Source organism: Rhodnius prolixus, unplaced genomic scaffold, assembly GCF_049639745.1.
Source record: "Rhodnius prolixus isolate KJV_2025 unplaced genomic scaffold, Rpr scaffold_6, whole genome shotgun sequence".
Taxonomy (NCBI): domain Eukaryota; kingdom Metazoa; phylum Arthropoda; class Insecta; order Hemiptera; family Reduviidae; genus Rhodnius; species Rhodnius prolixus.
Genome location: NW_027411634.1, coordinates 34,843,400 through 34,861,932, shown reverse-complemented (window position 1 = coordinate 34,861,932; position 18,533 = coordinate 34,843,400). Strand labels below are relative to the sequence as shown.

At 30.8% G+C, this 18,533-nt stretch overlaps 2 protein-coding genes across 3 annotated transcripts; one reads left to right on the top strand and one right to left on the bottom strand.

Annotated features, from left to right (window-relative positions):
• Positions 1 to 2,255: 2,255 nt before the first annotated feature.
• On the bottom strand, positions 2,256 to 11,796 carry stas (Transmembrane protein stas). Of its 2 annotated transcripts, none has more exons than XM_074140948.1 (7): positions 11,554 to 11,793; positions 11,356 to 11,478; positions 10,376 to 10,504; positions 9,718 to 9,916; positions 8,519 to 8,657; positions 7,929 to 8,127; positions 2,256 to 6,019 (listed from the first exon to the last, which is right to left on the bottom strand). In XM_074140948.1, exons 2-6 carry the CDS (start codon positions 11,472 to 11,474, stop codon positions 7,958 to 7,960), a joined length of 756 nt encoding a protein of 251 aa, XP_073997049.1. In that variant the 5' UTR covers positions 11,475 to 11,478; positions 11,554 to 11,793; the 3' UTR covers positions 2,256 to 6,019; positions 7,929 to 7,957. The 2 variants fall into 2 exon arrangements, with proteins under 2 accessions (XP_073997049.1, XP_073997050.1); XM_074140949.1 differs by lacking the exon at positions 2,256 to 6,019 and adding an exon at positions 6,031 to 7,659 and having other exon boundaries at positions 11,554 to 11,796.
• A 363-nt stretch (positions 11,797 to 12,159) lies between these two features.
• Positions 12,160 to 18,287, top strand: Su(fu) (suppressor of fused domain protein). Its single transcript, XM_074140916.1, has 10 exons — positions 12,160 to 12,290; positions 12,440 to 12,709; positions 12,816 to 12,908; positions 14,256 to 14,434; positions 14,545 to 14,773; positions 14,855 to 15,012; positions 15,090 to 15,180; positions 15,253 to 15,381; positions 17,292 to 17,502; positions 17,654 to 18,287. Exons 2-10 carry the CDS (start codon positions 12,558 to 12,560, stop codon positions 17,756 to 17,758), a joined length of 1,347 nt encoding a protein of 448 aa, XP_073997017.1. The 5' UTR covers positions 12,160 to 12,290; positions 12,440 to 12,557; the 3' UTR covers positions 17,759 to 18,287.
• The last annotated feature ends 246 nt before the right edge of the window (positions 18,288 to 18,533 follow it).

Genomic DNA, 18,533 nt, shown 5'->3' with positions numbered 1-18,533 from the left:
TTCTGATATCATCCTTCTCTTCAAATTCCTTTTTCTACAGAGCACTTGAAGCTAACATTAGTAATTATTCTAAGTTTGAAGGGGTCTTTTATAATTATGGTAGGAAAAAATCTTCCTTTGAGTGTTTCAAATTAAACTTTTCATCAACTTTGTGAAACAATGTTTTATATTGTTTTTAAGGAAAAAAAAGAAGATAAAACTGACACTAAATTACAACTATATTGTATTTATATATACTTTACAAGGATATTATACAAGAAACTGACATTTCTTTATAAATGTATTAATTACATTCGCAGGTATGAACTAATTTTACAAATATAATTTTTTTTTTGTTAAAAATTAACTTTAGGGATTTGATTGATGCATAAAAAACACGAAAATATGTTGTTAATTTAAATTTTGTAACTGTAATGTTCCCACTAAAATAATTTTATTTAATTTTCCTCTTCACTTTCTCTAACAATTTGTAAAAAGATTTAACTAATCAATTAATTTAACAGCTTTGCTTCTTAAAAAAATTTTAAAACAGAGCTCACCTTCTTCAATTAATTTTTTATTTAATAAAAGCAAAGAACTGTACAATTTCTTGGCTTTTAATTGTTTTCATCTTACAAAATGTCTATTGTTTTACTAATACTATAATTAACCACAATTTTGTTAAGGATTTTATTTTTATTTATTTATAATCACACAGAAATTATTTACATTTTTTTTTATCATTGAATAAAAACTGGGCGATATTTAAAAGTGCACTTTTTCAAAAAGAATGCGCTCTAATAAAAAAGAATAATATATTCTAAATTTTTTGGACTTTTTGGTGTATATTTTAAAAACGTGAACTTTTAACAAATGTACCGTACAGTCTTATTATATTTATGAGATCGTTATAAATATTTCGCTTTATAACAATTCTTAAGGTATGCGTTTATATTTAAAAGAATAGATAATAAATTAAAATAACGACATATTATTGATATTTTTCACTTATTCTAACATATTTACTTTTTAAAAAAGTTCTTAATAAAAAAGAAGAAAAGAAAATAATGAAAGAAAGGCATAAAGTAAAACTGGTCCCCTTTAAAAATACTACATTTTTAGACTAACAAATCTTGTCAGGCACTAAGATTTTAAAAAAGAACTATGACTTGAATTAAAATTAATACGTTGTCCCTTAAAAAAGTTTATTTCTGAATGTTCTTTCTCAGAAATTATATCTACACCATATAAAACAAGTACAAAAAAAAAAGTTAAAGAAAATATTCCGAAATAGCAGATTTAAAAAGAAAGAAAGATTGTTTTTAGTATACATTGTATTTTTAATCATTACTTAACCATGTTACTATATATAATATTCTCAATTTAAACTTGACCAGATTTAATAATAATAATATTGTATTTGTTATTTATTAATATTATTGTTTAGTTTGGAGTAGACTACCAGAAGCGTTGTGAGTGCTATAAAGTCAAATATAAATTGAAACATTGTTGGTTTTACATTTTCAGTACAAAAAATATTTTGTACATTGCTCTGGGTAAGAAGACAGTAACTGCAGCTGGGTTGGGTTAAGTAAAATAAGATTAGCGAACCAGCTCTATGTCAGTATCATACAGCCAGAGACGTTCGATACAAACTCCTTCGCCAGATTTATGGAGTTAGAATAATAAAAAAACGAACAGACCGGAAAAGGATGGACAAACTGTGGTGATGGCTTAGCTAGTCTTCGCCGAGAGATTCTCATTCATTTATACACCAGTGAGATTTTCTCAGACAAGTCCGGATTTGCTTTCAGTCACAGATGGAGTATTTATTACATGACTTAGCAAACGTTAAGAACACTATTCAAGATAATTGTTCTGTGAAGATGACCAGGATTACTTGTAAACCTTATATAACATTTCAAAAAAATTCCTCCCCAGCAATGGACTTATTTTCATAAAACTTTTGCACCAATTTTAGGAATACATTCTTGACTGCGAAATATGAAGTAAAGAAAAGATTATAGAGGTTCAACTCTTTTTTATTTTCATGATTAAAGTAATTATTATTACAATATCTTTAAAATAATTATAAAACTGACAGTAAGTATCATTCTAGAAAGGGAAAAAAAGAAAAAGTAAATTAATATCCTCCAAGTTTCAGCCCAATCAATAGGCGTGGACGGAAGTTAAATTTCTATATTTAACTAGAATATTTATATGAATCCATTTTATTAAATATAAATATTAGATGAACAGAGAAAAATATTAGATGAGCAAATTAAATAGGGAACGTTTAGGAAATTAGCCAATTCTAAAATTTACACATCCTTAGATATTGGAATAAATAGAGAAGTATTCTGCTTACAATACTCTTAGGATAAGGAATCACTTTGGCTGGAATAATATTTGACAATTCTTTAATGGAAAAGAATCCACTTTGCGTTACGGGTGCTAGTAATACTGGTGCAAAGTGGCCAACCAGGCAACTAACTGGAGAAACCTGAAGAAAACATTATTAAGTTACCAAATTAAGATAGCATTCCCCCCTTACTTTTTATATCTTTTATGCTAATTTAAACATTTAGAAGCAACCCTCATGGATAAGAGTGAGGTGAGCCAAAGCCGAATGTTGCTCAAAATTGATATTTGGGCGCATTAGGAGATACTCAGCAACCACAAAACTCTGGATAGGCAAAGATCACCAATTATAAGACCATCATGTTTACCTATGCTTTTTACATTTCTGATTAGACGATAAGGTTCTCAAGAAGGGTACTTTATTTGAGCGGTTGGGAAAGGTAAGCGCAAAGTTCTATAACTGAATATTATAAGATGGCTTCTAACGAAGTAGAAGAAACGCTTAGGGACATAGAAAAGAGATTTAACTGTTCGAAGAAAGCTGCAAGATTGTGCTTGCTAAGACAAATCCCCAGCAAAGAAAGTGCATATGAAGGTCACCCTGGCCGGAGAAGGCCAAACAGCAGCCCAAAGCTGACTTCAAACTTTGAACTTGAGGAGTGGAGGAACAAACGGCTTGAGCATCTTTTATAAGCACTGGGATTTAGTATTTAAAAAGTGGCTTTTCAGACGGGTAAGTCGGCATTATTCAGAAGATTATTCACATTTTGAATTTGGGTACCAAATAAAATATATAACAAAAAGCTATAGATCACTGCATTTCTTAAACTTTACGATGTACGAAAAAATCATTTCTTTGATGTGTACCCAAAAAAAAAGTTCATAAGAGATCACATTTGAGAATTGAACTGTCTTAAAATTGCCTGGACTTATGAATAAACCTATTTTGGCCAAACTCCATTTATTGAATAACACAAACAATACTTAATCTCAAAAAATGTAAGTAATAAATAAATTAAAACAGTGATAGCGAAAAAAGTAGACTTCCATTTTATAAAGTTAAATAAGTTACAATTGAATTAAATTATTTAAATCGTTTGAATTAGATTTGACCGTCTGATTTAAATCAGTAAAACCTTAGGCTGCGCAGTGAAGGATAGTAAACAGAAAATTTTGAAATTAAAGAGCAAGCAACTAACAAGCGGTGTAATATTACTAATACTCTTGATATCTGTGAACTTGCCCAATCCTTTTTTAAAGGCAACTCAGTTAGAATTGCTGAAAACGTTGAGGGATTAATCTTATTTATGCATGACTATCCCAAGTTTCCTTGTATATAGCGGTACTCGAGTAAGGAACTCAGTCAACTGGTATTTTTAAACAGAAATTTTTTAATTTTTGTGGAATACAATCTCTAACGATTCATTTAACAATTACTTAACCCAAATGGGTTTCTCTGAGATTCACTTAAGAACAAGTTAACGTAGTAAATACCATCTAACTTGATCGTAGCAGAGAGAGAGAGAACCTTAAGCAAAAATGTCTGAAAGCCACGGTAATGACAAAACGAAAGCATGTGAGAAATATTGCTTGAATTATGAAAGCTTCAAAACAAAAGAAGAAATTACAATAATTTTCTGAGTTCAGAGAAAAATTGCAAGCATCTTTACACAAATTTTCCAGTGTCCATATTTTCTTTTATAAATAGTTTCAATCACTGGACAAGGGCAATTGATGCTACTTAGAAGAAGAAGAAAAAAAAAAGGGTCAACAACTAACCTTGATTTTGAACCTGTGGTCATAGTATTAGTATTATACTATTACTTTTTTCGTATGGTCTCCCGCAAAATAAAGACTCCAGTGATCTGAAGTACCACTATTTGTTCAAAATCGAATGTTACAAAGATGTGGTTAAAAATTAACATTCTTGGGTAGATAAACAATTATTTCGTAAAAAAATTAGATGTCTAAAAATTATCTATCTCCTTAACAATATTGCAAAAAAAAAAACAAACAAAAAAAACACATTTTTCGTATAGGATAATACCAACATTTTTTGTTGGATCTTCTGTCTTAAGGAATCGCTTTTTTATTATGTGCAAATGGCTAAAATAATAGTATAATGATATTACGGTAATTAATTTCGAGGACACAAGCTAGGCAAAAGTTACAGCGAAAAAGCTCGTTTAAAAAAAAGAAGCATTTCAGAGCTCTCTTGTGAAGTACCAAATTTTTTTTTGTTTAGAAAATTTTGACCAAAAGAAACAATCTTACTTTAAGTAGAAAAATATGGAAATGTGCATTGGAATTAATACCTTAAATTTATAATTAACAACTTCTGGAAGTAAAAGGGGGAAACAGCTTACTTAGAGTTTGGCTAGGCATGTCTTAAGTTTTAGTTGTCTAAGTAAGCACTGTCTTGTAAGCCAAAATAAATTAGTGTTTTGTCAACAGCGTTTCACTTTACTTCACAATAGTTTGATTTTCATACTTTTAATTATATACAAACTATAGAGAGTAAAAAATTGGGCCTGAGGCTTCTTATTCCTTTTATAATTAATTTCTATTTGTGAAACCACCGATACTAAATTAAGCTTGCAGATACCTATGAGAATATGCCGAAAATTGCATGCGAAATCACTTCCGGATTACCCGCAGACTCTTACGAATAGTAAATCCAAGGACAGGCTGCCTGGAACTTCTCGCGGGCCAACTCATTGCTGTCAATGAGCTACATGCCCATCACGCCTTGTTTTTAGTTTTAAATTAATTTTAAAGAATAAAATAAACGAAAATCCCTAAATACCATTTCTTATACAGAAAAAAAATTATCACAGTAACTACTTAGCTTTATATGAAAGCTAGAGCATGAGGATAAAAGCGAGAGACAGAAAGAGGTGGAAAGTACTGCGAAATTCTGCATTATCTAAGTGGAATCTGCTTTTATTCCCCTCTTTCTCTTCTTCTTTTAAATTAGCCAAGCATAAGCAGTAAAAAATAGTAAGACCAACTTTCATAAAATTATTTGCTTAGCAAAACATTTAAACTAATATTATTAAATAATTCACTGGAGAAGCATTAAAGGTAATTTTTTTTTTTTTAAGGCTTTAAATACTTGGCTAGTTTAGAAAAACAAAAATACAAGCAGAAACATGAACAAGTGCACAAATATTATATACTCTGTTTTTAGTTTTTGTTTTGTTTTTATAACAAAAATTTGCTAAAGCTTGAAAAAGCAAAGTTCTTTTGTTCTCCCTAGTACACTGGAGATACACTGCCAAGAAACTTGGCGGGTTGGTGTTACGAACATATATGTATAGTGGGTACACATAAATTGAGGTATGAGTGAAGGTGGTTGTGATGATTGGTGATAATGGGCAGCGGTGGTTCATACAATATATTTAGGCTCTTTTTTATAAATATTGGTAGTGATGATACAGACAAATCACATCATTAGTAGTCACGAAAATAAGTAACAAAAAGTATATTATATATATTTTCTGTAACATTTAAATAAGTAGGGCTGCTCATTAATTTTATTTATTTGTTTCTTTCATGTTTCCATGTAGTATGGCTGGTCAAATTTCAAATGAGTACCTCTGGAGGTAATGCCCTCATCTGTGGTCGATCTTTAAATGAGTTGATTATAATAACAACAACAAGTGTATGTGTCAGTGACCTGTAGCAAAAATTTTACCGTTTACTCTTAAAGAAAAAAAAAAAATTAAGACAGATCTGAATAAATTTGCAAGAATTAGCCTATATATTAGGGAGGAAGTATGTACCAACCTGAGTACAGTATTTGGTGAGCTTAAAATTGTGATAAAAAAAAAGTTCAATACAATAAAATGCATTATAATAAATAAATTTGGAAAAGGAAATAGCCCAGTAAAACATACGGACCTAGATGAGATCATTTCCATTTGTGAAACCAACGATATTAAATTAAACTTGCAGATAGCAGATACCAATGAGGACATGCCGAAAAGTGCACTGCACTGTTTATATAAGACTAAACATGTGCAGATGAAGGCTCCGGCCCAGGAAATGCGTTTACATGTAGGTTTTCCTATCTCATTTTCAGAGTTCATTGGGCACATGAATTTAGTAACCTCGGCTCCAAATTTAACTTAAATAATAATAACTAAAAGCAGGGATCAGAAGGCTTGGACAGCAAATAGCTTTTACTTAGAACTGAATAGAAAAGGAAAACAACCTAATCTTAAGAAAGATAATAAAATAGCACATATTTACTGAAACATCTATTCTCCCAGTCTTAATATACGCTCCTTAAATCTTAACCTAGATAAAAGGAACCTTCTTGTATTGGGAGGAAAAAAACTTAATCCAGACAAATAAAGCAAAGGAGAGGTTTGTACAGTATTCTAAAAGTGATTCAGCAGGGCGGGCGAGTGGTTAGAAGTGAGAAATCATCGACCGCAAGGATTCTATGTGAAAAGCTAGGCTTGTTCAGGAGGATTTTTTTTACCCAGAGTAAGGCGGCTAGATGGTGTTGCTAATGACGCGGTACTTGCAAGTGGAAAGCAGAGGCGTCCAGAGACAGCTGAAAGGATTTTTAACATTTAAGATCGATTTCTATTGTACTGTTGTCTTCATTCGATAAATCTAGTTTATAAAGTATTTCTATAATTAGCAGCCCTCATAAATATTAATAGTTTTGCAAGTTTATTTCATATCACTTGAAAGCAAATTCTGGACATAGTGCGCAAGCAAAACATTGATAAGTGCAATTATGGAATAAAATTGTGAAAATAATCTTAGAAAATTTGGATTAATTCTCTCTCGTTTTTTTTTTAACATTGATAAGTGCAATTATGGAATAAAATTGTGAAAATAATCTTAGAAAATTTGGATTAATTCTCTCTCGTTTTTTTTTTAAGCTATCTTGCGGACAAACATTAGATATATCAATTGATTTGCATTTTTAAGCCTTTCAATTGCTAGCAAATGGTAGCTGAATAAAAAAACAACAGTACAGAATTCAACATAACAATCTACATGTGTGAATTTTATTGTTGGAAATCGAATTAGTTGTCTTTCAAAGCATTAATATGCAAGATTACTATGAAGGATACTGTAAAAAACAATAAACTTAAAACATACGCCAACGAATAAAAAACTACTAAGCAGAATATTATTAGGGCTGAATCGATTAAGCCCCCTTAACTTTCAATAGGTTTTAGTTTAACAGAAATTTTTTGTTAGATAATAATTCTTTGAGCTTACCCTTCGAATGGATGGATTAAAACAAAAGAATGGATAAACCGAAAGACGACATGGATAAAAGTCAATTCTAATCTGTTAAAAAATATTTTTTTAAATAATTAAGAAACTATTAAGGAATATATGTATCCAAATAACATTTTCTTAATATATTGTATTTTCTCTGCATCACATGTATATTTGTGGCTTTAATGGAAAAATTTTTAATCATAATTAATTGATATTAATTTGAACAGTAATATTTTAAATGAAATAAAGGAAAAAACATATTTCTGGGTCTTAAAAATTTTAGCGAACAAATCTTTTACATCACAATTCTATAAAATAATAAAATGAAATAATACCTGACTACGTGCACTAGGGTAGGACCGTTCTAGTCAAATTTATCTTTCAGTCTTTTCTTGAGTAAAACAGGAAGCAGAGATAGTATAGCAAATGCGGCCAAAATAAATACAGATGTCCAAGAAAATGTAGAGCTTGCCGATGATAACTGATTCAACGTTTTCCCAGCTTGTATTGCAACAAATGAAGGAGGTGCAACTCCTAAAAATTGATAATGAATTTATTTAAGCTAAAGGTTTTTAAGTGTTAACATTTCTGAAGTAATAAACAACCTATTAATTTTTCATTTTTTGTTTCTTATTTTATCTGTTTGATTAGTTTGTCAAGAATAATTATAAGATTTAATAGCAATACAATATTTTCTAAAAATACTAAATATTTCATTCAAAAATAACAGAGAGAGATGAAACCACGAAATTGCCTCAATTTGCCCAAAACGAGAAGTCAGGTACTCTAGGAAAATGGTTTAAATTTTTAAATAAAAAAACGTTCTAACTCTTTAATTGTTTACCTAATTGGAACTCAAATATAATCTTATTCTAGAAAAAATGAAAGATTAAAAAAAAATATGAATATTTTTAAATTTGCTTACCTAGAAAAGTACCTATGCAAAATGGCCAAATAGGTACATTGATGACTGGGGCCGCTATGTTAATGAACCAATTTGGTAGGAATGGGGTTACTCGAAGAAATATTACATAGTTAAATATATTGTCACGATGTTTTTGTACCTGAAGAATTAATTTTAATTTTACAAATTAAACAGTATAATAAATGTTTTAAATAATTATTAATTTAATAACAATTAAACAAATTTAATTATTTTTCAACCTAGCAAACGTTTTTTCAGAACAGTTTTAACAAGTGAAACATCCTTAACCATATATAAACGTTTTTAAGAACGTTTATGTTTAAACACGTGGTAAAACATCAAAATTACCTTTTCTCTTGACATTATAATAAATAAATTTCTGCCTACACTATGTAATCAATTACTTCTTTAATTTTAATTACATTATCTTCTATTTTTAATCATTACTAATGAAGGTCCATTATTTAGTCGGTTGTACTATAATTGAAATTATCTATAATTGTGTGAACCACAAAATTTAGTTTTTTGTCTACTAGTATACTTTTTCAGATTTATTATGCACTAAGAATTTCAACTAGAACGATTGCATTCCTTACCAATGCTAGGTGATCTCCCCAAGTGATTTTCCGGGTACTCCAGGAAAATTCGAAAAGGTGGAATGGGAGCTGGAAAAGAGATAACTTCTCCTGTTCCTTTCTAAATATTTTAAAAGCTCCTTCATGAATATTTTGGATAGGGTAACTAAGAAAAAAGCTCCCCAGGGTTGGTAGTGAAGTATAATTCCTCACCCCATGCACCCCCTACCGAAAAGCCTCCCCAGATATTACAAAATTTGCTCATAATTTGTTCTAAAGAGACGCTATACCGTTCCAACTCTGGTACCATCCAGGCTCGTGACAGAAATTACAGGGATCAGAGAGTCGACAGATTAGGATAACCACTTAACGGTGCCATACTCCTATCCTAATTCCCCAGGGAATATATATCCCGCTTCAAAAATTTATATCCTCTCAGGCTGCATCAGGAACTCTAAAAAAGAAAGGTAGCTAGCATACTGGAATGACCATTTCCTAAAAAATCATTAGTAAGAAAAGCTGTAACATTGTAAAACGCAGAATCCAAAAATGCATTTTAACCACTTAATAAACTATACAGTTTATTGTATTCAGTCTATTGTATATATTATATTTCTTACACACCATTTTAGAATACTGATCAGCTTTCTCTGGAAAATACTTGTAAATAAGTCGTCGTCCAGCAAAATAAGACACAAGATAACATAATGAAGCTCCGGTTGCTGAACAAAAACACACTAAAGTCAATGCTAAAGGGAATGGAAACAGAAATCCTGAAAGAATTGTCATAAAGATTGATCCAGGGATTGCAAATGTTTGCAAGCTAGAAAGTACAGTCAAGGAAAGTTTAACATGATTTAATTTTTTGAAATATTTGCTTTGTAAATTCTTTCAAGTAGTCAAATATAAATTCTATTGTATACAAATTCACGAGTAAAACTACTTCCTCAGAATATTTTTTTTTATATATATATACATAATATATTAGAAATATGAAAGTTTTGAATGATAGGTAATTATTTAGTCCAATTAGTATCTATGGTGATTTTACTTTGTCTAACAATTACTTCAAATCGCTAAATATTCATAATAAATATTTCCTTTTTTAAAATTTCATTCCATAATATAAAGTAGGTTTAAAAGTACAATGGTATTCTTCATAACAGGCACTTTTCAAATATGGAGATCTTTAATTATAGCGAACTATTACCTTGCCAACATTAACATAGCATTATTAATCACAAGGGATATTTACAAGTGGTTTAGTTAGTTAAAAGGATACAAAATGTATGTCACAAATATAGCGAGAAGGACCTCAAAATAATATCTATCTTTGTATCTATCTAATACTCTTCCTAAACTCTTCGCATCTTCTATATCATAAGGAATTTTTACATATTTCTTTTCTTCCCTGAAAAATTAATAAAAAGATTAAATAGAATTGTTCAAAATTATTTCCCTGAATCGAAAAAGAATCAATATACAAAATATATAGTTCATTTTAAATTTTAGAGCTTTTTGGTCACGGAACTTAGGCTAAATGGCCATCATTTGATAATTTTTTTTATAAAAATAAAGACGATAGTTTTTTGCTGTTTTTAAGAAGTTAATTACCAAGAACATTTGCCACATATCTGGAAGGTCTACTACATAAAGTGTGCCTGAATAGTGAAATCGTGCTGTAGAGGTTACAGGTTCCAGGCAATCAAATATTGTTTCTATGAGTCACTGAGTAGAAGTTAGGTCACATTGACATGCAGTCCTCATGAGTTGTACGTCAGGCACTCAGTAAAGATGTATCAAATGGTAATCGTGATACCGCACGATTGGGAAGATGGTAAGGGTTCAAGTGTCATCAAATCTCCATCAGACCTATACTGTCCGATTCGGAGATGGATCAGTATCACCTCTTCTCGAGGTTAAAATCTGAAAGAGCTCTATCTATTGGCATTGCTTTTGGTACCCATCAAAGCTTTTTCAGTGATGTAAGAAGGTTTTTTCGGCAATGGCACATGTACCCTTTTTGAAAAAACGGTGACGCTCTACTTTTTTTTACTACTTTTTCAGTGACATTAGATTTTGACAAATCATTCCACATTTATATGTAAAAAGCACAATAAATGAAATACAATTTTAGAACCCACAAAAGTGTGAAGTTTAAACTAAATCTAATTCACTCGGATTTAAGAAAGGTTTAAAAGAACTGTCAGCACTTCGTTCAAGGTGACTTAAATTTACAATTACACATATTTACATACTTACTCATCTAATTCTGGAAAACTGAAATAAATATATGACAAAGCAGAAACTGAAAGGAGGAAAATAAGACAAATCGAAAAAACTGCTGATCTAGTCCTAACATGGTCATCTTTCTCAGGCATTTCCCTAAAAAACAGTACTCCGTCAAACAAGGTGCATATGTTGTAATGAAATTTCATTAACGAAAAAACTGCAACTCACTATAGTTATCGTTTAATTCACTGTAATTTTAGCACAAACTCATTCATCTATCTATTTCATCTTTGTTTCGTAGCATGACAGATTATATTTGCTCATGAAAAAATAATTAATTTCTTTATATGAAGTGTAGCCATAAAAAAATTATTTTCACTGGCACAACCAATATGAAACCTTCCCATATGAAAAAAGAAACGTCAGGTTAGGATTTTACAAGTTCATTTACAACTTACAACTCATCCCGTATGAGTCTAGCTCTTAATAATAAACTGTGCCAAGGACTCCTGAAGGTTCTATTGGTAGCCAAATTAGTGTTCGCAGAGATAATAACTAATAGGACTGGATATATTTGAAAGTTTTCATGAAGCATATGTAAATAGCTCAATTTGATAGCTGATGAATCAAGGCTTATTGTTAAAATTAAAGGAAATTCCTTAAGTGCTATATGTAATTAATTAGTTCCTCAAACTGGAAATGTCCAATAAGGAATTATGGAATTTTAATCATAAATACTTTTCTAAAGTTTCAATGATTGCTAGTCAATTAAAACCAAAAAAAATTATTTTCTAATTGGACGCAAATACTAACGCATTACTGTAAGAAACTTCGTTTATTGATTCTGTTTATGGGGAATAAATAACATTTAGCGTTTAAAATTAAAAGTGCGAGCCACACATATTTCAAATTTCCAGAAATACCTTTCAGCGATCTCTACATAGAACTAGGAGTACTGATTATAGGTTAGATCTATTTGAAAACAAAATATATTAACTATAGGGAAAAGTAAATAACTAGGTACAGGTCGTGGAAAAAGGGCTGAAATTTCACTTTCAATGTCTATATTTTGTGTTTATGTTAATTTTTGTTAAGTAATTTGTAATTATTTCAGTAAGAGAACTCCTCTGCAAAAGTGTTTTGTGTTATGAATTGTCACAGTGGAATTTCTTTAACAGCTTAATCAAGAGACCATAAGATTAATAAATCCTTTCTTGTGGATTTAATTCACAATGGATGATGCTGAAGCTCCTGCTAATCGAACCTTGCCGAGCGGCATTTTTCCTCTTTCACCGCCTGGCTTGGAAGCTTTGTATCTGGCATGTAGAAGAATATATCCTGACCAGCCAAATCCTTTACAGGTTGCTGCAGTTGTAAAGTATTGGTAAGTGTTTGTTTCCTGATAAGGCTGTCAAAAAAATTTCAGTGTGTATAACTACCAATACAAATACAAATTTTGAATTATGATCCAAGTGTAACTCTGTTTTTAGGCTGGGAGGTCCCGATCCTCTTGATTACATTTCTATGTATTCAAATCCTGGAAATCAGCAGCTAGGAATACCTCCTCACTGGCATTATATAAGGTTATATTGTTTTGTCTTTAAGTTCGTTTGAACTGTTTTGAAAATTTAGGAGTTTGATTGTAAGATATTGTACGAATGCTAAAAAGGGTGGTTAAAAATGCTGAGTATTTCATAGCTTTTTACTCTTTCCTAATGTTGCTGCAGAATTATTGCATTTCGTCTTCGAAAAAGACTGCAGTCAGTTTTTCGAGATTTGTGTGTAGCTGTAATATGTTGTATGGTTATAAAATGAGATGAGGAAAACTTTCATTTTGGTAAAATTCTATTTGAAGTAGGCACTCTTTAGAGTACATATGTGTGAGAAAAGTTTGTATTCAGAAGTTTCTGGGTAAAGTTATATTTATGACTATAATAAAAGAACTTTGAGATAGCGCGTCATCTCCAAATCCCTTCTTAAAATCTATTTTCAGAAAATAACTTTAGGCCTGATTAAAAGGCATAGGGATACTAGAGAGAAATTTAAATGAGATTCACACTATCATCCGTGTTTTTCTCCTAACACGAAATTTTAGCAACTTATTTAGTAATAATTTAAATTTTTAAGATCATACATTTCACAATAATTAAATTTTATTTTAGAGAGGAACCTACCATTCCTCTTCCAACTCAAGACTAGAATTGATCTAAAGCGTTATCTCATTTCGAGAGAGGGGTAATGGAACGAGAAAATTTAATAAAAATGTAAACATAAAATCTTTAAGGAAATTCACCTTTCCGCTCATGCTTTTTTCTTCCGTGAAAGAATTTCAGCAACTCATTTAATCCTCGTTGAACTGACGCAAATATATATCTGTACACATTGAATTGTAATGACTTTAGATAGGTGCGTAATCATCCCCCTTTATCATAAATGGCCCTAAAGTAATTTTCTCAGAAAGTATGCACGATTATAATGCTTTCTTCTTAGGAGAAACAGAATTTAGTAAATATTTTTACTTTTTTAAACCAGGTGTGAGGAAGTTAGGTAATCATATTAAATTTTTGATTTTGAGTTTTTGCAGGTATATTTCGTTTGAAAATGACTGCAATGATGTTTTCTACATTTTGTAATTGGATTTCTTATATAATACCTAAATTTTATTTTAATAACTCTTCTGAGAATATTCTTTTAGGATAGTTTTAGGAAGGTTAATCATAATTTCTTAATAAAAAAAAATTAGACAAATAGAAATTTCACCCAGAGACTTACGCCAAAATATTTTATCGTGTTAGAAATCTAAAAATAAATATTTTTACCGTAAAATCTTAAATTTTTTAGATTTGCAGTGATAATCGTAAACAGTTTTTGTTAGTGGAGAAATATCACTAATAAATATGTTGAATAAATTCCAAATGATTTCTTTTAAGCTTTGGGCTGAGTGACCTACACGGAGATGGACGAGTACATGAACGCAGCAGTCCTGCAGAACTCAGTGGTTATGGATTTGAATTAACGTTTCGATTAAAACGTGACGTTGGAGAAACCGCTCCACCAACCTGGCCTGCAGCACTTCTTCAATCTCTGGCAAAATATGTTTTTCATTCAGGTATTTAAAAAAAAAGAAGAAGATTTTCTTTAAAAAATCAAAAAGATGAATCACTGTTTCTATTATTAGCTTGCGAAACAATATAAAACATTTCCTTTTTCTATTTACAGGAAATACAGTATGCGCCGGTGATCATGTTTCATGGCATTCAGCATTAGATGGTAGCGAATCACTGATAGAACATATGCTTCTTGATATAGATCCTCAGTTAGGATCTATAAACACACCGTGTGGAACAGTTGACTTTGTACAGATTATAGGTGTAAGCTATGAAGAAATGAGAGCTGCCCAAAGATGGAATGGAATGGGTGTTCTCGATTTGCTTAAACGTATTCCAAAGTACTTTTATATTATTTTATTTTGTTTCAAATGTTCTACATTTCACGAATTACAAGTTTTTTAACAAATATATTTTTTTAGTGGTGGTTGTGGGGGCTTGTGGCTAGTTACCGATATGAGAAGAGGAGAATCTCTATTCCAGCTTGATCCAAATGCTTCGCTTCTGGTTGATGAAGGAATTGAAGCTGATGGATCTAATCTTTCTGGTGTCACAGCGAATTGTGCATGGTCAGAAAATTGTAAGAAAAAAAAACCTAAGTTTTTAGTTATTTTTTTAATATTTTTGAAACATGTAACAAACCTAAAATTTTAACAGTAGAGAATGGTGCTTGCGGCGGATACGATAGTTGTAGTGAATCAGAAGAGTTGTCAAAATTTTTTGGTGACAGTAGGAGATCAATATCACAGTGAGTTTTTGCGATATAATATATTTCGTTTTGTAACTATAAAATTTTGCTTATTCTCACTAATTTTTACAGAGGGAGAAATTCTTTAGGTCTTGGAAATTCAGGATTTGAGACAACAGAATTGTTACAGACTAAAGTACTAGAAAATGTCCATTTAACATTTAATCTGGAATCAGGAAGCCTGCTACCTCTTGCTATAAGGTAGGTGTAGACATTTTAATCATCTAAGAACCTTGGTATTTATAAGCTTTCCATTTTACCTCTATACTGCCCCTCTATAACTTGCTGTAGAAATCCCCAATTAAGACAATTAACCAACTGTTCTTCAGTGATCACGGTGAACGAACAAATGTACTTAATTCCTGTAGGCAATTCTAAGTACGCGTTGTTTGAAGAGACACCTATTTGATAGGTCAATCTATTTGGGTTTAATTCAGGACAAATAAGTGTCCGGCAATACAGCTCACTGTTAACTACTTCCATAGTCTCTATACTGACCATTTCTCCTCTAGTATTGTGCTGCAATAGTCTTGAGGTTTTCAAATACCTTCAAATTTCAAACGTTTATATCTCGTTTCGTACTGTCCAGATTTCATTGGTTTCTTTACCCAATTGTAGAGAAAAGTTAGCTCTTTAACTGATACAAATTGCTATGTTTTAGTGTCGATAGTTATTGAGATATAGAAGGTTAAATTTTAGAGGTTTTCAAATACCTTTAAATTTCAAACGTTTATATTTCTTTTCGTATTGTTTACATTTCAGTGGTTTCTTTACCGAATTGTAGAGAACAGAATTGTCTAGTAGCTAGTAGATTCTTCTACAACTAAGTTTTGCCACTTTCTGCGCTCCAACGTGTAAATTCCACCACTTTTATCAGTCCTCCTTCTGTCAACCAACTTAACTTTTTAATTCAAAAGTGCGGCGCCACAATTGCATTCATGTTAAGTTGAGATAGGGTTTTATAACATTCTTCCCAGCGGCCTTGCGTGCTCTCCATCAAAGTATTCTATTAAAGCAATTCACGCATCCGGGAAGGTAAACATTTTTCTGAAGGCCGTCCAAATCAACCAAATTAAAATTTCGCTATTTTTCGTTTTTTAAGTTTCAAAAAAATCTTATTTCTCCATGAATTTTAGAAAGTACTGCCATTTTTTGCTTTCTTCCAATTAAATCAAATTTTTGTTCCAATTTCTTTTTCATTCTATGGTGTGGTATGATACTATGGTACGCGCTATGGCGTGTACGTTCTAATACAGGCAGCACATGTTGAAGTGAAACTAATAAGTTTCTTTTAAAATGGTACTATCACACTCACGGGCAACACCAAACAGTTCAGCTAGATTTTTTTTATATTGCTAGCTTACGAAACTCATGTAATATTTTTGGGAAACATTTTTATAATCTATTATTATGTATTATTGATATTTTCTTTTTCAAGTTTGATTATTAATCAGTATTCATATTTAACCTAATCAAAAAATAGACCATTTTTAGCACCCGGTTTCGTCATTTCATTGGACATGGTGTGCACTAAATGGCCGCGTTCTAGTAACGACATCGCACTTTGCCTTACGTTCGTAATCTTTATTGATTTAAAATGTGTACGGATTTCTAGTAACAACTGTATTCTGACTAAAATTTGTTTATCTGCACATTATGGAGCATTCCATTCATTCATTTTATTTTTAAAACTTGAGAAGTCATTCATCCAGGTCTCCTAAAGTGAGAAGGAAATGTTCTTTAGGTTTCATATATCTCTACGAAAATCCTAGCTTTTGCAAACTTAAATTGACATTTCTAACAAACCTAAAAGGCAAAATGCTTGCAGAGATAGTGGTAAAGTGAAACTAACTGGACAGTTTGTGCAATTAAATTAAAATAAAGTAATTTAAAATCACTTCACATCTATCAATTTTTTGATGTCCTAAAGGATATTTATAAACACTCCATCTGATAATGAAAACTATGTTTAAGAGTTAGGAGTAAGTCCTCGTAAGGCTTAACTTCCTTCCCTCGCTAATCTTTCTAATCTACCTTATGACATTCACAAAATTATGTACATCCCTCATTATGTTATACAAAATTATGTATAATATTTCTTTATTTTTCAGAGGACGCGTAAAGCATGGAAGACATTTTACCTTCAAATCAGCCTGCAGTCCGATTGCGATCACTTTTGTGGCAGAATCAGTAACAGGATCATTTGTAGATGTGGATAAACCTTATGTCGCGCATGGACCATGGTTACAATTATTACTAAACGAAGACTCATCTAATCAGCTATTGGAAAAGTTACAACCTTTGATTAGTCATCCGGAACAAGTAAGATTTTCTGTTAGATTTTTGTATTGAAAAATTTAAAATTTTATCTATAATTTTTAATAATTTTAAAGAATCTAGTTTTAATAGTACAATAAAAACAATCATTCATTATTATATACATAAATTTACATATATTTGTTTTCTTATTTAGATAATGCTTCCCCAAACTTACACTTTGAATGATAAGAAGTTGTCCATTACGATTCTCCCGGATGGGGTTTCGGAAAAGGAGCCATTATTTAATATTGACTCGTAGCAGTGACACGTTGTCCACTGCAATTCTTTCGTAATGGTGATGTGAAGATCATCTTTCTGATTTAGCGTATATCATCGCGAACTTGGTAGATGTCGAAATTATGTAAGGAATGTATTATTTATTATTTTTTTCACTTATACTTTTAATTGTATATTATAATTCCTTTTTAAGAAATTATTCATTATATCATTTAATTCAGGGGTGAGCAACCTTTTTAATCAATGGGCCAATTTAAATTTAAATTTTTTTTGGCGGGCCGCACATAGATTAACTCTTATTATTAATTTACAAAACTTTGTACGAAACGCATCTCGTCCGTATTGAATATCTTAAGCCTTGAAGTCTTAATATTGAATAGGGGATATTTCCTTTTAACTTCTATTAAAAAATTTGTACCTATTTAGTAGTCTAATAATCCAACTCTGGTTGGTTAATCGCTAATGGCCTTTTTTTTCGGTAAAACATGTTTAAAATTTCATAATTTATCATAGGCTTAATTGTAGAGCCGTAGAGACATTTTCTTTATGAGGGGGAAGAAAGCCAAGTCTTTTATCTTTACGGCTTATTTTCTTTATTTCTGATGACTTAGTCAATGACACAACCAACACAAATTGAAACAATTGAATCAATAAGAGAATAAAAACAAGACTTGCTGAAACACACAAGCTAAGCATTTATATTCTATATTCGTCGAAAATGTTCTTACATTATATTATATATTGCTCCCTTGGGCACACTTTCTCTTCGTCAGTGTTAGATGCTATCATCAAAAAAC

Excerpts from the sequence above, each read along its gene's own strand:
- stas (XM_074140949.1), bottom strand. The coding sequence starts at position 11,474 with ATGCCTGAGAAAGATGACCATGTTAGGACTAGATCAGCAGTTTTTTCG. Across the intron at positions 9,917-10,375 it reads ATATTTGTGACATACATTTT|CTTGCAAACATTTGCAATCC; the intron begins GTATCCTTTTAA and ends TGTACTTTCTAG. Across the intron at positions 8,658-9,717 it reads CTGATCAGTATTCTAAAATG|GTACAAAAACATCGTGACAA; the intron begins GTGTGTAAGAAA and ends TTAATTCTTCAG.